This window comes from Chenopodium album, chromosome 15, assembly GCF_948465745.1.
Source record: "Chenopodium album chromosome 15, dcCheAlbu1.1, whole genome shotgun sequence".
Taxonomy (NCBI): Eukaryota; Viridiplantae; Streptophyta; class Magnoliopsida; order Caryophyllales; family Amaranthaceae; genus Chenopodium; species Chenopodium album.
This window is the reverse complement of record NC_137848.1, coordinates 12,427,618-12,444,441: the sequence shown is the minus strand read 5'-3', so window position 1 is coordinate 12,444,441 and position 16,824 is coordinate 12,427,618. Positions and strand designations below refer to the sequence as shown.

Genomic DNA, 16,824 nt, shown 5'->3' with positions numbered 1-16,824 from the left:
GATTATTATTTATGAAACAATATTATAGAAAAAAAAAATCCAAAATAAATAAATTATTCCCCCATAAAACAAAAAGAAATAGGAAAGAATTTTAATTGATTGCTTCCTTTCGTCTCCTAACAAGAAAGCTAATCTAGGAGTGCAACTTTTGACAAAACAAAGCATCAAAATATGGATATACATGCATCAACGTGTTCTTTCTTCTACCAATCTTTCTCCCTCCTAACTTCACCACCTCCCATTCTTCCCCACTTGAAATTTTCTCATCACTTGTCTATTCACATTTATGTTTACTTTTTGTACGTACAAATATTTATTTTCTTTTACATAAATAACTCCTTCATTCTTTAAAGATTGCTCCATTTTTTTTTACGTATTAGACTGTTCTTTAAAAATTATCCCATAACAATAATGTATAAGAAGAACACAACTTTACTCTCACAAACATTACTTAAAAATTTCATTAATTTTTTGTCTAATCAATTTTACTCGGCCAAAACCTAATAAATTATTTAAAATATGACTATAGGGCAAACAATCGAGAATGAAGCGCATTAAATATAGATCAATTAGCAAACGAGTAGCAACGTCACCATATATATTTTCCCCCACAAATCCACGTTATCCTAATATTGTTAGTACTACGTGTATTTTTTACGTACTCTATATATATCCATATTCCTTGAATTTATATAAATACATACATAAAAATGAGACATATTTAGCTCTATTATTCATATCCTCAAAAAATAAAAATTGTTTTATCTTATATTATACCTTGATCATGGCTCAACCTGCTACTTTGCCTCTTCTTCCTCTTTCTATTTCTACTACAACAGGAAATAATAGCAACCTAGGTTGGTTTATTGTTCTTATACTTTGATATAAATGAATAAATAAATTTATAATTATTATATTTTTTATTTTGATTTATGAAATAATACTAAAGGGACAGAACTAAAGAAAAATAATTTGGGTGTTACGCAGAAGAAAGTGATGAAGAATTGTTTATGGTGCCGGATATGGACACGAGAGAGGAAGAGGAAACAAAGTTGATAAATCAAGGAAGTTTGCAAAGCTCTAATGGTAACAACAATGGTGGCGAAGTAGCGCCTCCTAAGCGTAAAAGAGGCCGTAATCCTGTTGATAAGGAGTATAGAAGACTTAAGAGGTTTGTTAATAGTTAATAATTTTGTTGTGTTCAATTTGAGTCATGATCTATGTAGATTTTTTTAAAAAAAAAAAAAAAAAAAAAAAAAAAAAACTTAAGAACCAATAATGACTAATTCGTTGGAAAATAATTAGGTTTAGCTCTAATGTAAGAGATATTATCCTATTAATTAAGAAAAATTTGACTATTAATTTTAATTATTATTATTAATTATTATATAAAAAGGACAATGGCAAGTAGATTTTTTTTTTCTTTTTTTTTTTTTTTTTGACACAAGCAAGTAGATTATTTAGATATGAGAATGAAAGGTAGAACATAACTCTAACATGAAATTTACTGTACTATAAGTCTATAATGTAGGTGCCTCAAATTACCCATCCAATTGATTAAACACATATTGTTAATTAGGCATTTTGCTAAAATCAACTACTCGTCCAAAAAAAAAAGAAGGAAAAAAAAAATCAACTAAAAGAGAAATAAATAAATTAATTTTGCTGGATATTATAGTATGTTAATAATAAATCGTGCCTAACAGATCGATTGAGTCTTAATTGAGCTTAGATAGATCTAATGATTTCTTGTGAGATCATTTAGCAGAACAATTAGTCCTTGAGAAGGATTGGTACTACCTCCATTACTCATCAAAAATTTATTTGGAGTAGATAATTTAATTGGGAGTGTAATTATTTTTATTAATTAATAATAATGAATCTTTATTTCTTTACCCTATTGGTCCGACAAAAGGGCAAAATATAAAAGTATATTAAGTATTAGATTTAAAAAAAGAGACCTTTGATATATGTATATATGGATCACACATTGCATTGTTTTGAGTCTTTAAGTGGATTGTAAGTTTGTAACCATGGTATGATGGTAATCATATACTACATATAGGTTATCAGTTTGTCATAATTTTATCTTATTAAAGATCAACAAAGTCAATTGTTAAGAAATTCATTTATTTGTTCATAATATATGCATTGCAATTATTTGCAAAGCTAAATACACCTTTTACAATATGGGAGATGAAAAAATTAACCTAAACCTAATACTAGTAATTTACATCCGATTACATCTCAAAATTTAATATTTTAAAAAACCTTGTATACTTCATAATTATTTCCTTTTCACCCTTTGTCAAAAAAAAAAAAAAAAAAAAAAAAAAAAAAAGCACTTTAAAAAACTTTAAAATAATTATTTCAATCTTACTTCTATTTTTATTTTTTAATTTGAACTCAACAAGGTTTATATATATACGTAGTATATATGAATATGATTTCTTGATATGATGGTGTTGTGTTAGTTTTTTAGCCTTTCCTTTTTTTATACATGCAATAATTGTATATTTCTATTTAAGTTTCAAGCTAAAAAATCAAGATAAAAAATTCCCAAATTTTGGTGAAAATATAAGATTATATATATACATATATATATATATATATATATATATATATATATATATATATATATATATATATATATATATATATATATATATATATATATATATATATATATATATATATATATATATATATATATATATATAATCTTATATATACCATTGTTTGATAGATTGCTAGAAAATTTTTTTGTCGGGCGTGCAACATTGTGTTATTGTAAATAAAAAAAGAAAAAAAATCCCTAATTTTCTAAAGTTGTATTGTTTGATGGGCCAGATAAAAAGCCATTCTATATCAATAGAACAACTATATACCAATTAAGTTACCAAGTACTTACATATCTCCACCGTTTATCCCACGGTAGTGGACGACTCAATGTGGAAGTCGATCTATTAGTAACTAGAAATATAGGGTCTATTCAGCATCATTGTAGTTTTTAGTTTTTTTGATTTTGAAAGTCTTATAATATATTTCTTAATAAGAATAAAGAAAAGTCTACATTATTAAAATCATCATTATTTTTATAACTGGCAACAAAAAAGTCCATATCACATTTTGTGGTTTCCTTTTTTTATTTTTAGTTTTCAAAAAAATCGAAAAAAATAAAGAAAAAGGCAAACGAGTCCATAATTATTTGTTTTTGAGTTCTAGTACAATGAAAAACAATTTTAAAAATATGTTAATTTTACTCCGTACTATTTTTTTTTAATAATGTTGAAGGGTTGTTGATTTATTGGTTGTCCCCGGCTCCTAAAATGACAACCATTCGTAGCATTCGACTAATAAAGAAAGTCAATCAACAAATATATAAGATCAAATTTGAGTCTAACCTACGTATACAATTAAGAGTTAAATTAAATCATCTCAATTGTGTGTTGAACAGCGATGTATGATAAAGATGAAAGCAAGAAAGATAAACTTTTTACATGTACTACTGGGCCAGGATTCGAACTCGTGACTGAAGTTCACAATTCCTCTAGATAAAGCTACATGCATGTACATGTAAAAATTGGATTTTTGGATAAATGATGAAGATTTTGTAGTAATGAAAGAGAAGGATATTTTGTAATCGAAACTAATTACGTTGGTTAAAATGCAGGTTGTTAAGGAACAGGGTGTCCGCTCAACAAGCACGTGAAAGGAAAAAGGTTTATGTGAACGATTTAGAGTCAAGAGCCAATGAATTGCAAGAGCAAAACTTCAAATTAGAAGAGAAAATTTCTACTCTTGTTAACGAAAACACCATGCTTCGAAAGGTATATCTAATGAATTGCCTACGTATCAATAAAATATTTATGGGTTTTTCTAAGCTATGCCCCCAAGTTTTTTGATTTCTAAGCTGTATCCATGCTTTTTCAAAGTTATAAGTTGTGCCCTACACCTCACGATATTTTATCAACAATACCCTTTGATAGCCATATCCGTTAACGAAAGTTAAGTTATTTTATCAACAATGGTGTCGTCGCGTTATTAATTTGACACGTGTCCCGTTCTAATTGGCTTAACACTTTAAAAAAATTAAAAAAACCAGAAAATAAAATAATAAAAAAAAAGTTATTGTTAACGGCAAAGGTTATTGTTAATAAAAATTAGTAAGGTTGAGGGCACAACTTAGATGTTTGAAAAAGTATGGACACAATTTAGAAACTGAAAAAATTTGAGGGCATAACTTAGAAAAACCCAATATTTATTATAGTATATACGGAATATAATAATTGAAATGTTTAATTTATTTCCAGGACAAAATACATAGTTATTTTAACATGTACGGAATATATGAATATAATGCCTCCACAACCACAAGTCCTTAATAATGCAAAAACATTGGTTCATATTGTTTATATTGAATGGTCATGATTACTTAGACATAAGATAATCATCAATCTTAAAATTATTACATTTTATTCACCTTATTTCCAATTGACTATTTGATTTTTTTTCAAAATCAATATATCTATATGTTTTTTCACGAACTAAACTAATAATATTTTCAAAATTGGATTGGAATAATTTGAAATAATTATATAATTCCTACATCGATAACTATAAATAAAGTGAGGAAAAAAAGTTAACCTATTTGATAAGGTTGTATGTTGAAATTCTTTAAAAAGTACATAATATAATTAAAGCGTTAAATAACTCTTTTTAAAGGCAAATGATATATGCAGCTAGTCACAAAGTGTATAAGAAGATTCAAAAGGAAAGAATAATGTGTTATGTGGTATTACGCCTTATATAATAATATCGATCCATACAAAATTTTGTTACACATTCCAAACTTGTACCATTTTAACAAGTATATTTAATTCTTATGTACAACCTTAAGATATACTTGTATCATATATAAAGTAGCATGAAGTCTTAATGCCTTATAGTCATATGTTTCGTTCACCTTATTTTCACTTATTTAAGGTCTAATAAGTTCGGTTAAGTTCATATAAATTTAGTTCAAGAAAAATAAATTTTTATAAGAGTTACCTAAGTTTACATTACAACTAATAAAGTTTTAAATAATTTCAGAACGATAAAATAATTCAATTCAGATAAGTGAAAATCGGATAAATAGAACACACTCTAAGTACCTAACCATTAGGCGGGAACAGTCATCCAGGCCACCAGGAATGCTTAGGGGTGAAAGTTCGGTTTTCGATTTGGGCAAACCGAACCACAATATTTCGATTTTTGGATTTTGCAAACCACACCGCACCACTTTTAGCTTTGAAACCAAAACAAACCACCTAAAATTTCGGTTTTCTTTAAAAAAAAAAAAAAAAAACAAAACCGCATCGAATTTTTGCTCCCTTTTTTTTTTTCTCCAGATTTTGAGATACTTGGTCAGTCTCGTGTTCGGTTTGAGGCTCGTCAGGAACACCTTCCACATTGGTTGCCATTGGTCTAGGACATATAAAAAAACACATATCAATACAGCAACTTAGCAAAGCAGTAACTTACATAGATTAATAGGCGAATTGAACAATTGAGCTTAGCAAATAGGCGAAATTGCAATTGGATCGCAGTTAAAAAGATTAATAGCATACCTTTAGAGTTTGGACGGTGGAAGGTGGACGGTTGCCAGTGGAGTGAGGAACTGAGTGGAGTATGAGTCTATGAGAGATTGAGAGTCGGAAGTTAGATTAGGGTTTTTTTTTTTTTTTTTTTTTTTTGTGCTTTATATATATACTTTGTCTAAAACTAGAGTTGGGCTTAGGGTTTATTTGGGGTTTGGGCTGAAAATTCGGTTCGGTTTCGATTTTTTGGTTTGTCAATTCCTCAAACCGAAACCGAACCATAAATATTTCGATTTTTGAATTTTACAAACCGCACCGAACCACTTAAAGAAAAAAAACTTAACCATAATTCTAATTCGATTCGGTTTTATTTTAAACCGAATTATTTTCACCCCTAGGAATGCCTCACTGGTAACTTCTTTTGAATGAATAGAAAAATTGTAAATCATCTAACTTTGACAAATTTATTACTTTTAAATTCAACAAAATTTGACTCTAATAATAATAACCAGACGGACCTACCAGTCTCACCAGAAATGAAGTGTAATAATGTTGTTTGGTAATTGACAAAAAAGGAAAAAAGAAAAGAAAAGTGTTTTGATAAACTCTTACGTAGTATATACAATCATGCATTAATTTGTTTTGTAATTGCAGATACTTATGAATACCAGACCAAAGACTGACGAAAGTGAAGACCCCAAGTGTTCATAATTTAAAGATTGCTCGCGTTTTTATTTTCTTATTTTGCAAATTTCTATTCAAAGATGTAATTTGTAATTTGTAAAATATTTGAATTATTTACATACAAAGCTTATATATAGTTTAAGCATAGATACATAAACTTACCATCAAATACACGAGGCTAACTGTATGCGTGCATGCACATTACTTAATATACTATTTTAATTTTGGGAAATTTTATCAAGAACTACCAATTAAAGCGCGTGTTTTGAAAACAACTACCTATTAATTTTTTTTTTAAAATAACTACCACAAAGTTGTAAAAAGTTTAAGTAACACTATCACTCTAATAATTCCAACTAGAATATTCCGTATGTAGGTTCCACTTTTCACCTTTACCTCATAAAATAACCATCTAAATTAACTAAATTACCCTTCACAAAGGTAAAAAGTGATACTCAAATGTCGGAGTATAAAAGGGTTGATTTTATAGGTAGTTGTTTTCAAAACACGTGCTTTAATTGGTAGTTGTTTGGTGCGAATGGGTATGTATGAAAGGGTTGATAATGTACAATTTTTATTACTATTTATTTTGTTATAAACTCTAGACACTTTTTTTAAAAAATAAAATAAAATACTTTGATCTGTGCAATATTCATATATACATGTCTAGTTTTTTTTGGACTTCTCTGCAATTAATTACAGTTCAATTCAATCAGCTTAGAGCTTGTTTGGCATCATTTTAGGTTTTCAGTTTTCTGTTTTTTTGAAAACTAAAAACCAAAAACAGGAAACAAGAAAAAGGTGTTTCCACTTTTCAGTTGTCAGTTTTCAAAATTATCATGATTTTAATAAATCTAAATATTTTTTGATTCATTATGTGGCATATATAATATACTTTAAAAAAACAAAAAACCAAAAAACAGAAAACCACAACGATGCCAAACGAACCCTTAGTTTAGGTTGTTTTAGTTTAATGTAGTTCAACTCGTTTATGATCTATAAAATAAAGAAAAGTATAGTCACTTGAGATCTTTATTAAATTAATAATTGAAATAATGTAATAATGTATTATTAGCAAACGTGAAAAGAGAAGCGTTGCAATTTTAGTAAAATGATGAAGGAAATACAATTAGTTAGTATCATAGTATGTTTTTCCTCAAAATTTAAAAAAAAAAAAAAAATTAAAAAAAAAAAATTAAAATTTAAAAAAAAATTAAAAAAAAAAAAAAAAAGTATCATAGTATGTGTTATGACTTTTTTCCTTCAAGACTTTGTATACTTAAACCGATCACTAATTTTATGGGCAAACTTACAATTAGAATTCCGAATGTTAAAAAAAAAACCAAGTGTGAGATTCATTATTGTCATATTCCAAAGTGACATGATTTTTGGCCCAAGAAATCTGGAATGTGTTCTATATATAAACTTCTATTCAAATGAATTGATAGGGTGTTTTTGCATTGGTTTGAACTTTAGAAATTTATTAGATCTTGTCGGTCTAAATTTTTCTTATGTGTTTGGTTTGATCTTATTATATTTGACCTTATCATTTAATTGAACTTTGATCATATGTATTATTAATTAACGTATGCTAATATATATGTTGTACTGTTGATAATTTAATAACTTCAGTACGAGTAAAAAAAAATTCCATATAAATGACAATAACCAAAGGCCGATCAATTAGAAGATACGATTTTTTTAAAAATATTAACTAAAATAGTTTCTCACATGAAACAAGTTGAACTACACATAGCTTAATTTAATCGAAAAGGAAAAAAAAATGTCTTTAAGGGTTGCCTAAGCTAGTCTCCTAGAGTCCTAGGACTCGTTATTGGTGATATATTTCCTTTAATTGAGCCTTTGTACAAGTCATGTTCATTGAGGTTTATGCTCATTGAGTATGTGTTCATGTTTTTTATTTTATACTTGATATTAAATGAATATTGTGCATACGCCTCCACCATCATATTTGCGTCATCTCCCCTTTACAATCCAACAACAAAAATTTCTTCAACTCTGATGCAACGACACCCCCCTTTTTGGTTGCCACCCACTTCCCTGTCCATCGTTAGCCTTTACCCGGCCACCTTCGTACCTACCTTTTTCTCTCTTCCTTCACTCATAATTTTTATTTCTGTTTTAGGGATGTTGTTGTATGTGATCAAACTGATGATTTTTTGAGAAGGTAAGGGTTGGGTGGGTGATCGTGATTTGATTGGGGGGAATGGGTTGTTAGTTCAAGGTTATTAATTAGGTTGGGTGATTTTGAATTGGTTGGATTAGGTTTGGAGGTAAGTTGAAGGTGTGATTGGGCATTTTTGAGTTGGTGCGTGGGGTGGTTTTTTGGGTGGATGAAGTGGTTTCAAGGTAGGATTAAGTGGTTTTGGGTTTTGGTGGGGGTAGGGGTAGGGGTTGGATTTTTATTTTTTTTTCCAAGGTGGTTGTAAGGATGGTGGTGAGTGAGTGGTGGAGGTGGCGGCAGCTGAGGTTGCGCTATTGCTTTTATCAAGTTTCATTATTTATTATTCAATCAAGCTAAGCTTAAACTCTAAATACAAAAAAGCACATTTGTGAACAAAGAACAAGTATTAGCATCATTGACACAAATGTTTATACCATGATAAGATGACAAAATATCATCTAGAAGACTTATAGAGTCGTAACGCATTAATCGTTATGCATTATGATTTCCTCATACTCTAACCACTGATCTACCACTCACGCCTAACGCCTTAACTTCCATCGAACACATGTCAAAATAAGTTGTTTTCTTTCAATCAATGAAGACTTTTAGGCCCTCCAAAATTTGTTAGACAAATAATCCCACATTGGTGATGAAACCCATATGATCCATAACCCTACCAATTAATTTAAATGAAAAAGTTCCATTACCCTACCATAACACCCCCTATTTTCATTTCATGCTACCACCGACAAGATTTAGAATTTTACCAAAAAAATATGGTATTTTGGTTCTAACAAGATCAAACACTCCTTTTACCAAGAAGAATGACAAAGATTTTACCAGGGAATAGCGCCCAATTATAAAATTAATTCATGCTAACAATATCACTGTAACACATCGGTGCAACATTAATTACTATAAGATTTTTAACCTATAGTTTTTATGTAATTAATAATAATTATGAGTAATGAGCAATGAGTAAGAAGACCAACATTTCCGTGAACTACAACTGTAAAGTTCAGCTGCATTCACATTTCTCACCTCTTTCTGTTTCTGTCACTTTCTTGGTGGCCCATTTCACATCCATTTTTTTCATTTTAAATTACAAATTATTTTCCATTTCTATGATAATTCTTACTCTTAAAAAGGGTATTTTTTTTTTTAATTTTCTTTTTAATTAAACAATTTATATTCTTTTGAGTGAGATTTAAGCAGAATTTAGATACCCAAATGGGAAATTTGAGGTTATTGTTAAATAAACCCATGAAAATTTTCTGGGTTTTGGGTGTTGTTTTTGTATTAATTTCAAGGAAAAGAGTTGATTGTTTTGAAGGATTGAATGTGACAGAGATTGTTTATGATGAGCAGAAAAATGGGTGGTCTAATAGACCTCTGTTGGTGGGTCTCACTCTAATTTCTTCTGCTGCTGCTAAAGGAGCTGGTATATTACTCTTCATTTCTCTATTATTTTCATAATTATTACATATAATTTGCTGATTTTTGTCTTTTGAATTATAGTTTTGTTTCTATTTGTCAGTTGAATTGCTTTTGCTATAATATATTTGTAAGCATTTGATTTTCTGTTGCATGACTGATTTGTTATTGTTTTAGTTCAAGTAGTTTGCATGCATGCTCAATTCATTGATGTGTAATGTCTTCTTAGATTGGATGCTGACTTTTCGAGATCAAATCTCGTTTATATTGTCTTTTGTGACTTTCTATACACCAAAAAGGTTGTTTAGCTTCCTAGAGCTTCAATATAGATGTCTAAGGATTTGCTATGCTAGTTATAGCTAAGCTGCTTAGATTTGGTCCTAATTATACGCATTTGTACATTATTGCCTTTGCAAGATGTATCGGATGTATCTTTTGGAAAGTAGCTTTATAAAGATGTTAAATTTGCTGTGCAATTTGAATTTCATGACAAGCTCCGTGTTTGGGAAGGGAATTCAGTGTGTTGTCTAATTCCTGAAGTGTTCATTCTTAATTGGATTGCACCACGATCACTTTCACATGAACATGTTGTCATTATTGCACTGTGATCACTTGTACGTGAGCATGTAGTCATTAAAATCATCGTGATCACTTGTACATGAAGTCATGAAGATCTAGTCATTATAAGTGCCTTTATAAATATGATTTTCTCCTATGTACTTGATTCGGATTGCAATTGCATTTTAGTTTGTAAATCTACATTTTAGCTCAAGTGCTCATGCTGGCTACTTGACACTCATATATAAGAATGTGTATGGACTATGGACACTTCAATTTCAGTCAATAAACACTGTTTTAATGCATGTATAACAGAAAAATGTAGATCTCTATATCATAACTTTGGGCACTAGTATTTGTGTCCACATATCTTAAAGACTTCAAGTTGAGATCTTTTCATGTCACTCTCAGATCCATACCCGAGTCTGACACTTTTATCTATGGTCCAAGCGTCACACTTCCTATATTAGACACTGTCATTGATCTCATTAGACAGCCATAATAGCTCCATATATAGCACCTCATTGATCTCAATGTGCAGTCTGCTTGGATGGATCATTGCCGGGATACCATCTTCACCGTGGATTTGGATCAGGGGCAAACAGTTGGCTTGTTCAACTTGAGGTGCGTGAAAAAACTTGAATATTTAGCGACATGTTGCTGGCATTGCTGCTCTTCAGCTGGCATGCTCCACAAGTTGGAATCAATTTCCCCCTTGTTGGCTGCAATACTGATTTTGTCACTTGAGATGATAACAGGGGGGAGGATGGTGTGATACAATAAGAAATTGTGTGTATAGAAAGAAAACACGTCATGGTTCCTCAAAGTATATGGAGAAGTTCATACCGTTTTCAGGATTACTCAGCAATAAGCGTTCCGAGAATCCTGGTATATGTTTGTTCATTTGTTATTTCTTCTTTATTCTTTGCTTATTGATTTCTATTGGATTTCTGTTCTATCAATGGACTAATTTCACTTCATTAATGGGTTAATGGTTTCTGCAGATTTTTACAATTGGAACCGAGTAAAAGTTCGCTATTGTGATGGTGGCTCGTTCAGTGGGGATAGCCAGCATAAGGTTTGTAAAACCATGGTTTATTTTACTGAAAGAAATTGAGGATATCATTAAAACACAACATAATTCTGGCCTATTAAAAATTAATACTAATTACATTTTTCTGTTAGCAATATTTGCATTGTCAAAGTTACTGTAATTCTTGTTTCCTTATACTTCAGTTCAATGCTATTATTTTTTCTGTAGGGAGCACAATTGTACTTTAGAGGGCAGCGTATATATTCAGCGGCTATGGAGGAGTTAAAGTCTCTAGGAATGAGGCACGCAAATCAGGTAATGCTTCTTTTGTTCTGGATGGAACCTATATATGTATATCTGGGCATCTGCATATGTTGACAGTTGATTCTATAGGCTCTTCTCTCTGGATGTTCAGCTGGGGGTGTGGCGTCGATACTGCATTGTGATGAGTTCCGAGCATTGTTCCCAGGACGTACAAGAGTAAAGTGTCTGAGTGATGCAGGGTTATTCCTTGATGCGTAATCTCCTATTACCTTATTGACTTATAATCATCCCCTCCCTCATAATTTAATCATAACAAAATATTCCTGTAAACTATTTTGATGACAATTGAAGCGATCAACCTTTTTTCCATGGATGCAATAATTTTTCTTTTTTTTCCCCATTGGATGAGTATTTTATTATCTTGCAAGTTTATCTATTAAAAGAGATGGAAAAATCCTGAATTATCTCAATTGTAAATACTCCGTAATATATCATATGCACAAAGTTACTACTACTATTATTGTAGAGATAAAAGTGTATGAAAATAACATACAAATGAAAGCATGACTAACACAATCTTATCCTGATAAATGTATTGGGAAACTGGCAATGAATCATTTTTATAAATGTAGTGGGAAATTGGCAATTGTAGAGACATTTTTATGATGTCTGTTGAACAAAAAGAAATTATCAGTTGAAATAATAAAAAGGGAAATCAGAGCTGGAATATGAGGAATGGTAGAGAGAACTCGCGAGCAAAAGAAAAAAGAAAGCATCAATGCATTCATGATTTTCACAGTTATATTTGGTATTACAGTGTTGATGTGGCCGGTCAACGCACTATGAGAAAATTATTTGGGAATGTTGTTCGCTTGCAGGTATTATTCTGAAATGACTCTTGTTTTAGTAGATATAGCTCATATGCAAGCATGTGCAGCCTATTTTAAGTGTTAATTACTTAATTATGTAGAAATTCGAGGGATACATATGACAAGGCCTTGTACAGCCATACGTCATCCGCTCATCCTTGTTATCCTTACTTTAGGAGTCAGCTTCATGATCACTTTCATTAAAAGTTATCTCAATTTTGTAAATTTTGTTCAATTAGACTTCCTTTTCCATTTGAACAGAATAAATGTGAAGATTGTGAAACCGCTTAATAAGCCAACTATTTTCTCTTCTTTATCCACCTTTTCAGTTCTCATTTTTTAGATACTAAAGTATGCTTTCTTGTGAAATTTGCAGGCTGTGGGTCCACACCTTCCTCGCAGTTGTACTAGTCGCCTTAATCCTATCATGGTAATATATCTAGCAAGCAAGCATGTTATCTGAGTTAAAAGTAGGATTACAAACATTTTTTATGCCCCAAGCCTAATCTTCTGTCAACTTTCTTTTCCGCAGTGTTTCTTCCCTCACCGTTTAATAGCAGATGTTAAGACACCATTATTTCTCGTCAATGCAGCATATGACTCATGGCAGGTTTGTCTTTCTTTACTTGAATCTTTGTCAGATGAACTGTGTGTCTGTCACTGTGTGCATTGTGAATTATACTCTGAATTTGTCATGGTATGAGCGTCTTTCAAAAAGGAAAGTTTGCAGTCTAATATGGCTTCACCTATTGAACTATGAATTTGGGATGAATCTGCCAATCAGCATGATCTAATAGAACTTAATTTGTGGATTTATTATCAACAGTTGCAGGGCTTTTTACTGCCCTCATCTTATTATCAAATGTTAAAAAGTGTCAATTAGAAACTAAAAACATTTAAGTAAATCATTTTCAGTATATATTAACATAGCTTAATCAGATTTTGTGCATTATAAAGTAGCTCTTGATGAGAGGCTAATGTTCTTGCTTGACAAGGGAGTTATTATAGTGTTTAGACCTAGAATGGTAGAACCCATGGTGTCCATGGCCTCAAATTTTAGCTTCAGGTAAAGGCTTCACCGGTGCAATTCATGTGATAACACCCCACAACTTTTTGGTTGGGTATGTCCATTGCTCTGGAGTTGGGACATAACTAGAACAAATTAAAATGATACTGTTTCTGTCTTGTCTTTGCCGAGTAGTAAATACATGGCAGGACCCAAATTGATTGGTTGATTGGATTGTTCAACTATCTCTACACTGCATTAATCTGCCACCTTTTTTCAATTTATTTGTATCCACTATAGAAAATAGAAATTAGCCCAAATGACTTAACTATGATCCTAAATTTTGCTTCAACCAGATTCAGGCAAGTTTAGCCCCTGCATCTTCTGATCCTCACGGAAACTGGTATGGATGCAAGTTGAATAATGCACACTGTAGTGCTCCACAAATCCGATTTCTCCAAGGTTCATTATAGCCATCTTATTTTCACTTCCAGTCTTTTCATATCCTGTTATGTTTTGGTTCCTTTCTTTATTGATACTTTGATAGGCTTGCATTATTGGAACAAATTACTAAAACTGAACCATTTTGAAACAGGTTTTAGAGGACAGATGCTCAGTGCAATTAGGCGCTTTGGTAAGTTCAGAAAGAACGGGTATTTCATCAACTCATGCTTTTCTCATGGCCAGACTGAGAGACAGGATACATGGTTTGCCTCTGGTTCACCTCACATTGGAAATACAGTATGTTATTGATCCCCTTTATAAAACTTGTAGTTTTATAGTCCTTGAAATAGCATTGAATCAATGGTTATTTTAGTTTCTCATGTTATATTTTAGAAATTTGAATTAGATTGTGGGGGTATATGAGGCGCATGTGTGCTTTTCCCACGTCAATAGTTCGTGTTTTCATTAAAAGCTATATTAAATATTCAAACTTTAAGGCAATTAAAAATACTCAGTAACAACATTTTCCAGCTCATAGAGTCGCTATCATAATACTAACTAAAGATTGGATGCATTTCACAGCAAAAGCTTCAATCAAAGCAACGATATACCAATAACCTTGGCTGGGCAATATACGGCTTTGCTCAGCCTCAAGTAACACTAGTCTTTGATGACTACTCTAGTGGATCCTATTGGTACTAAGCTGTGCTTACCAATCTCAGTACCAGAATACTTCTTATTAGCATCAATTAGAACTTAGGCTTTGTTATCCCAATAGACTCCTTTTTCGGAACTCAATTAGTGCCAACATCACACAAAGTAGTACCAATAGGATCCCACTAGAGTCTTCAAGGACCTTCGTGATTATAGGCATAGACTTTCTTATCTTTGAATGATTAGATATTTTCTTTCCCACCCAAGGTTTTTTTTTTTTTTTTTTTTTTTTTTTTTTTTTTTTTTTTTTAATTATGACCTTTAATGTCTTTTGAATTTTAAAATAAGCCAATCCAACTCTTATACCCTCTTTTTTTGCATCTTTAATTTGTCAATAAAAAACAAACCAATGTAAATATGTACTAAATATTGTTCATTTAATACTCTGGTTTATGCCATTTGTTGTGTAAATATTGCACCTTCGTGTTTCTGTTCTTTGTTTCTTTGTAAAACATACGAAGTAGCATTTTACACAATTACAAATTACTATTGTTGACCCAATACTGCCCTATGTAACCATAGTAATAAGCATTCGTGCTTTATCTACATTTAATATGGATATGAATATATGATGCCTACAATCCAACCTTAGTTCTTGCTGCATTCATTGCATGTTTTGCTTCATGATTATGTCATCTGATCCAAGATTTACTCCTGTCAATCTCATTTGCTCCCCACCGGCCACCACCTAGGGGGAAAATTTTAACAAAAGTAATGTTTGGCTAGGGGCAAAAAAGGGATGCTTTTTCCCTTTACATTCCAATTTTTCTTGTTAATATAAACTATTTATTATATGCAGGGGATCGCCCAGTCAGTTGGCAACTGGTATTTTGATCGAGCACAGACGAAAATCATTGATTGCCCCTACCCTTGTGACAAAACTTGTCACAATTTGGTTTTTGCACATCTTTAAACCATCTTCAATTTTTTACACCCACCACACCCAACCCCAACACTCCCCTCCTCAAACAACAAAATACAATACAGTTTGGCACATCATTTTATAGATTTTATAGCGATCACAGATAGAATATACTTCATAGTCTATCAATAAAATCTTTCTTCGCCTATCAAAAGTCACAATTGATTTGCTCGAGGAGATGTAATCAAAGAATTTATTGCTGAGATTGGAGCTTGTAACATTTGTGCTTGAGTTACGCCCAAGTTTGTTTGGGAAGTTTCAGTGTTGAACATGGCTCATAAATCACACTGTAAGTGTACCTGTATTAATATAGTGTTGTACCTACACTGTAAGTGTACCCTCAGAGATAGATGAAAAGCAGTGAAAATAGTATATTGAAATAGAGTGAAGTGTTGTATGCACGGCTATGCAAGAGGAAGAAATAGCAGCAGAGTTTCCAGAGCAATGCACAGGCAACAGGCTAGAAAACAACACATTGCCTACCCAAGGCCATTCTAGGAAGTGTTCTTCATGCAGCTTTTCTCATAATATATGTTGTTTCGATTCATTTAAATTTCTGTACAAGTTAAATTTAAGACAATACAAAATACAAATTTGAAGTGTAATATTATTTTATCATCATAGTAATATACTAATATAGTATGTCTCCATTATAACCACTATTACTTTCTCAATACTCTTTTATACTTTTTAAGCACTTATTAGTCGTGTGAAACTAGTTTCTATCAAGAAATTTTGAGGGAGCCCAATTTTCTCTTCTTGATAATCATAATTCCTTTATCAAAGGGTTAAAATTGTAATATAACAGGCAAAACTGCTCATTGAAATAGCAGTTAAGGGTATAAACAGTGCAATCATCAATCAATATTATATACTAAAAGACACACCAGCAATGATACGTGTCATCTCCTGGCATGTCCTTAGTTATTTTATTTTATTATTAAATAAAAATACTTATTAAAAAAAAATACTTATTAAGGAAACAAATCATTTATAAAAATAATTTATTTTTATATACATATTCCATATTAATGTAGTATCTATTATAATTAGTATAAAAAGATTTCACAAATCTTTTAAAAAAAGTTTTGGCAGCTACAAACCCAAAAATATATTCTTAAAATAA

At 31.0% G+C, this 16,824-nt stretch overlaps 2 protein-coding genes across 2 annotated transcripts; both read left to right on the top strand.

Annotated features, from left to right (window-relative positions):
• The first annotated feature begins 697 nt into the window (after window positions 1–697).
• Window positions 698–6,498, top strand: LOC145582969 (transcription factor HY5-like). The gene is made up of 4 exons (XM_081640045.1): window positions 698–857; window positions 988–1,171; window positions 3,674–3,830; window positions 6,237–6,498. The coding sequence occupies exons 1-4, from the start codon at window positions 785–787 to the stop codon at window positions 6,291–6,293; spliced, it is 471 nt and encodes a 156-aa protein (XP_081496171.1). The 5' UTR covers window positions 698–784; the 3' UTR covers window positions 6,294–6,498.
• Window positions 6,499–9,591: 3,093 nt separating this feature from the next.
• Window positions 9,592–16,360, top strand: LOC145582968 (pectin acetylesterase 10-like). Its single transcript, XM_081640044.1, has 12 exons — window positions 9,592–9,895; window positions 10,988–11,070; window positions 11,205–11,334; window positions 11,451–11,524; window positions 11,708–11,794; window positions 11,873–11,997; window positions 12,561–12,621; window positions 12,989–13,042; window positions 13,145–13,222; window positions 13,975–14,080; window positions 14,214–14,359; window positions 15,576–16,360. The coding sequence occupies exons 1-12, from the start codon at window positions 9,685–9,687 to the stop codon at window positions 15,687–15,689; spliced, it is 1,269 nt and encodes a 422-aa protein (XP_081496170.1). The 5' UTR covers window positions 9,592–9,684; the 3' UTR covers window positions 15,690–16,360.
• The last annotated feature ends 464 nt before the right edge of the window (window positions 16,361–16,824 follow it).

Bases quoted from the DNA above. Each gene is read 5' to 3' on its own strand.
- LOC145582969 (XM_081640045.1), top strand. From the start codon at position 785: ATGGCTCAACCTGCTACTTTGCCTCTTCTTCCTCTTTCTATTTCTACT. The intron at 858-987 runs GTTGGTTTATTG...GGTGTTACGCAG, and splicing joins AGGAAATAATAGCAACCTAG to AAGAAAGTGATGAAGAATTG. The intron at 3,831-6,236 runs GTATATCTAATG...TTGTAATTGCAG, and splicing joins AAAACACCATGCTTCGAAAG to ATACTTATGAATACCAGACC.
- LOC145582968 (XM_081640044.1), top strand. From the start codon at position 9,685: ATGGGAAATTTGAGGTTATTGTTAAATAAACCCATGAAAATTTTCTGG. The intron at 9,896-10,987 runs GTATATTACTCT...CTCAATGTGCAG, and splicing joins TGCTGCTGCTAAAGGAGCTG to TCTGCTTGGATGGATCATTG. The intron at 11,998-12,560 runs GTAATCTCCTAT...TTGGTATTACAG, and splicing joins GCAGGGTTATTCCTTGATGC to TGTTGATGTGGCCGGTCAAC.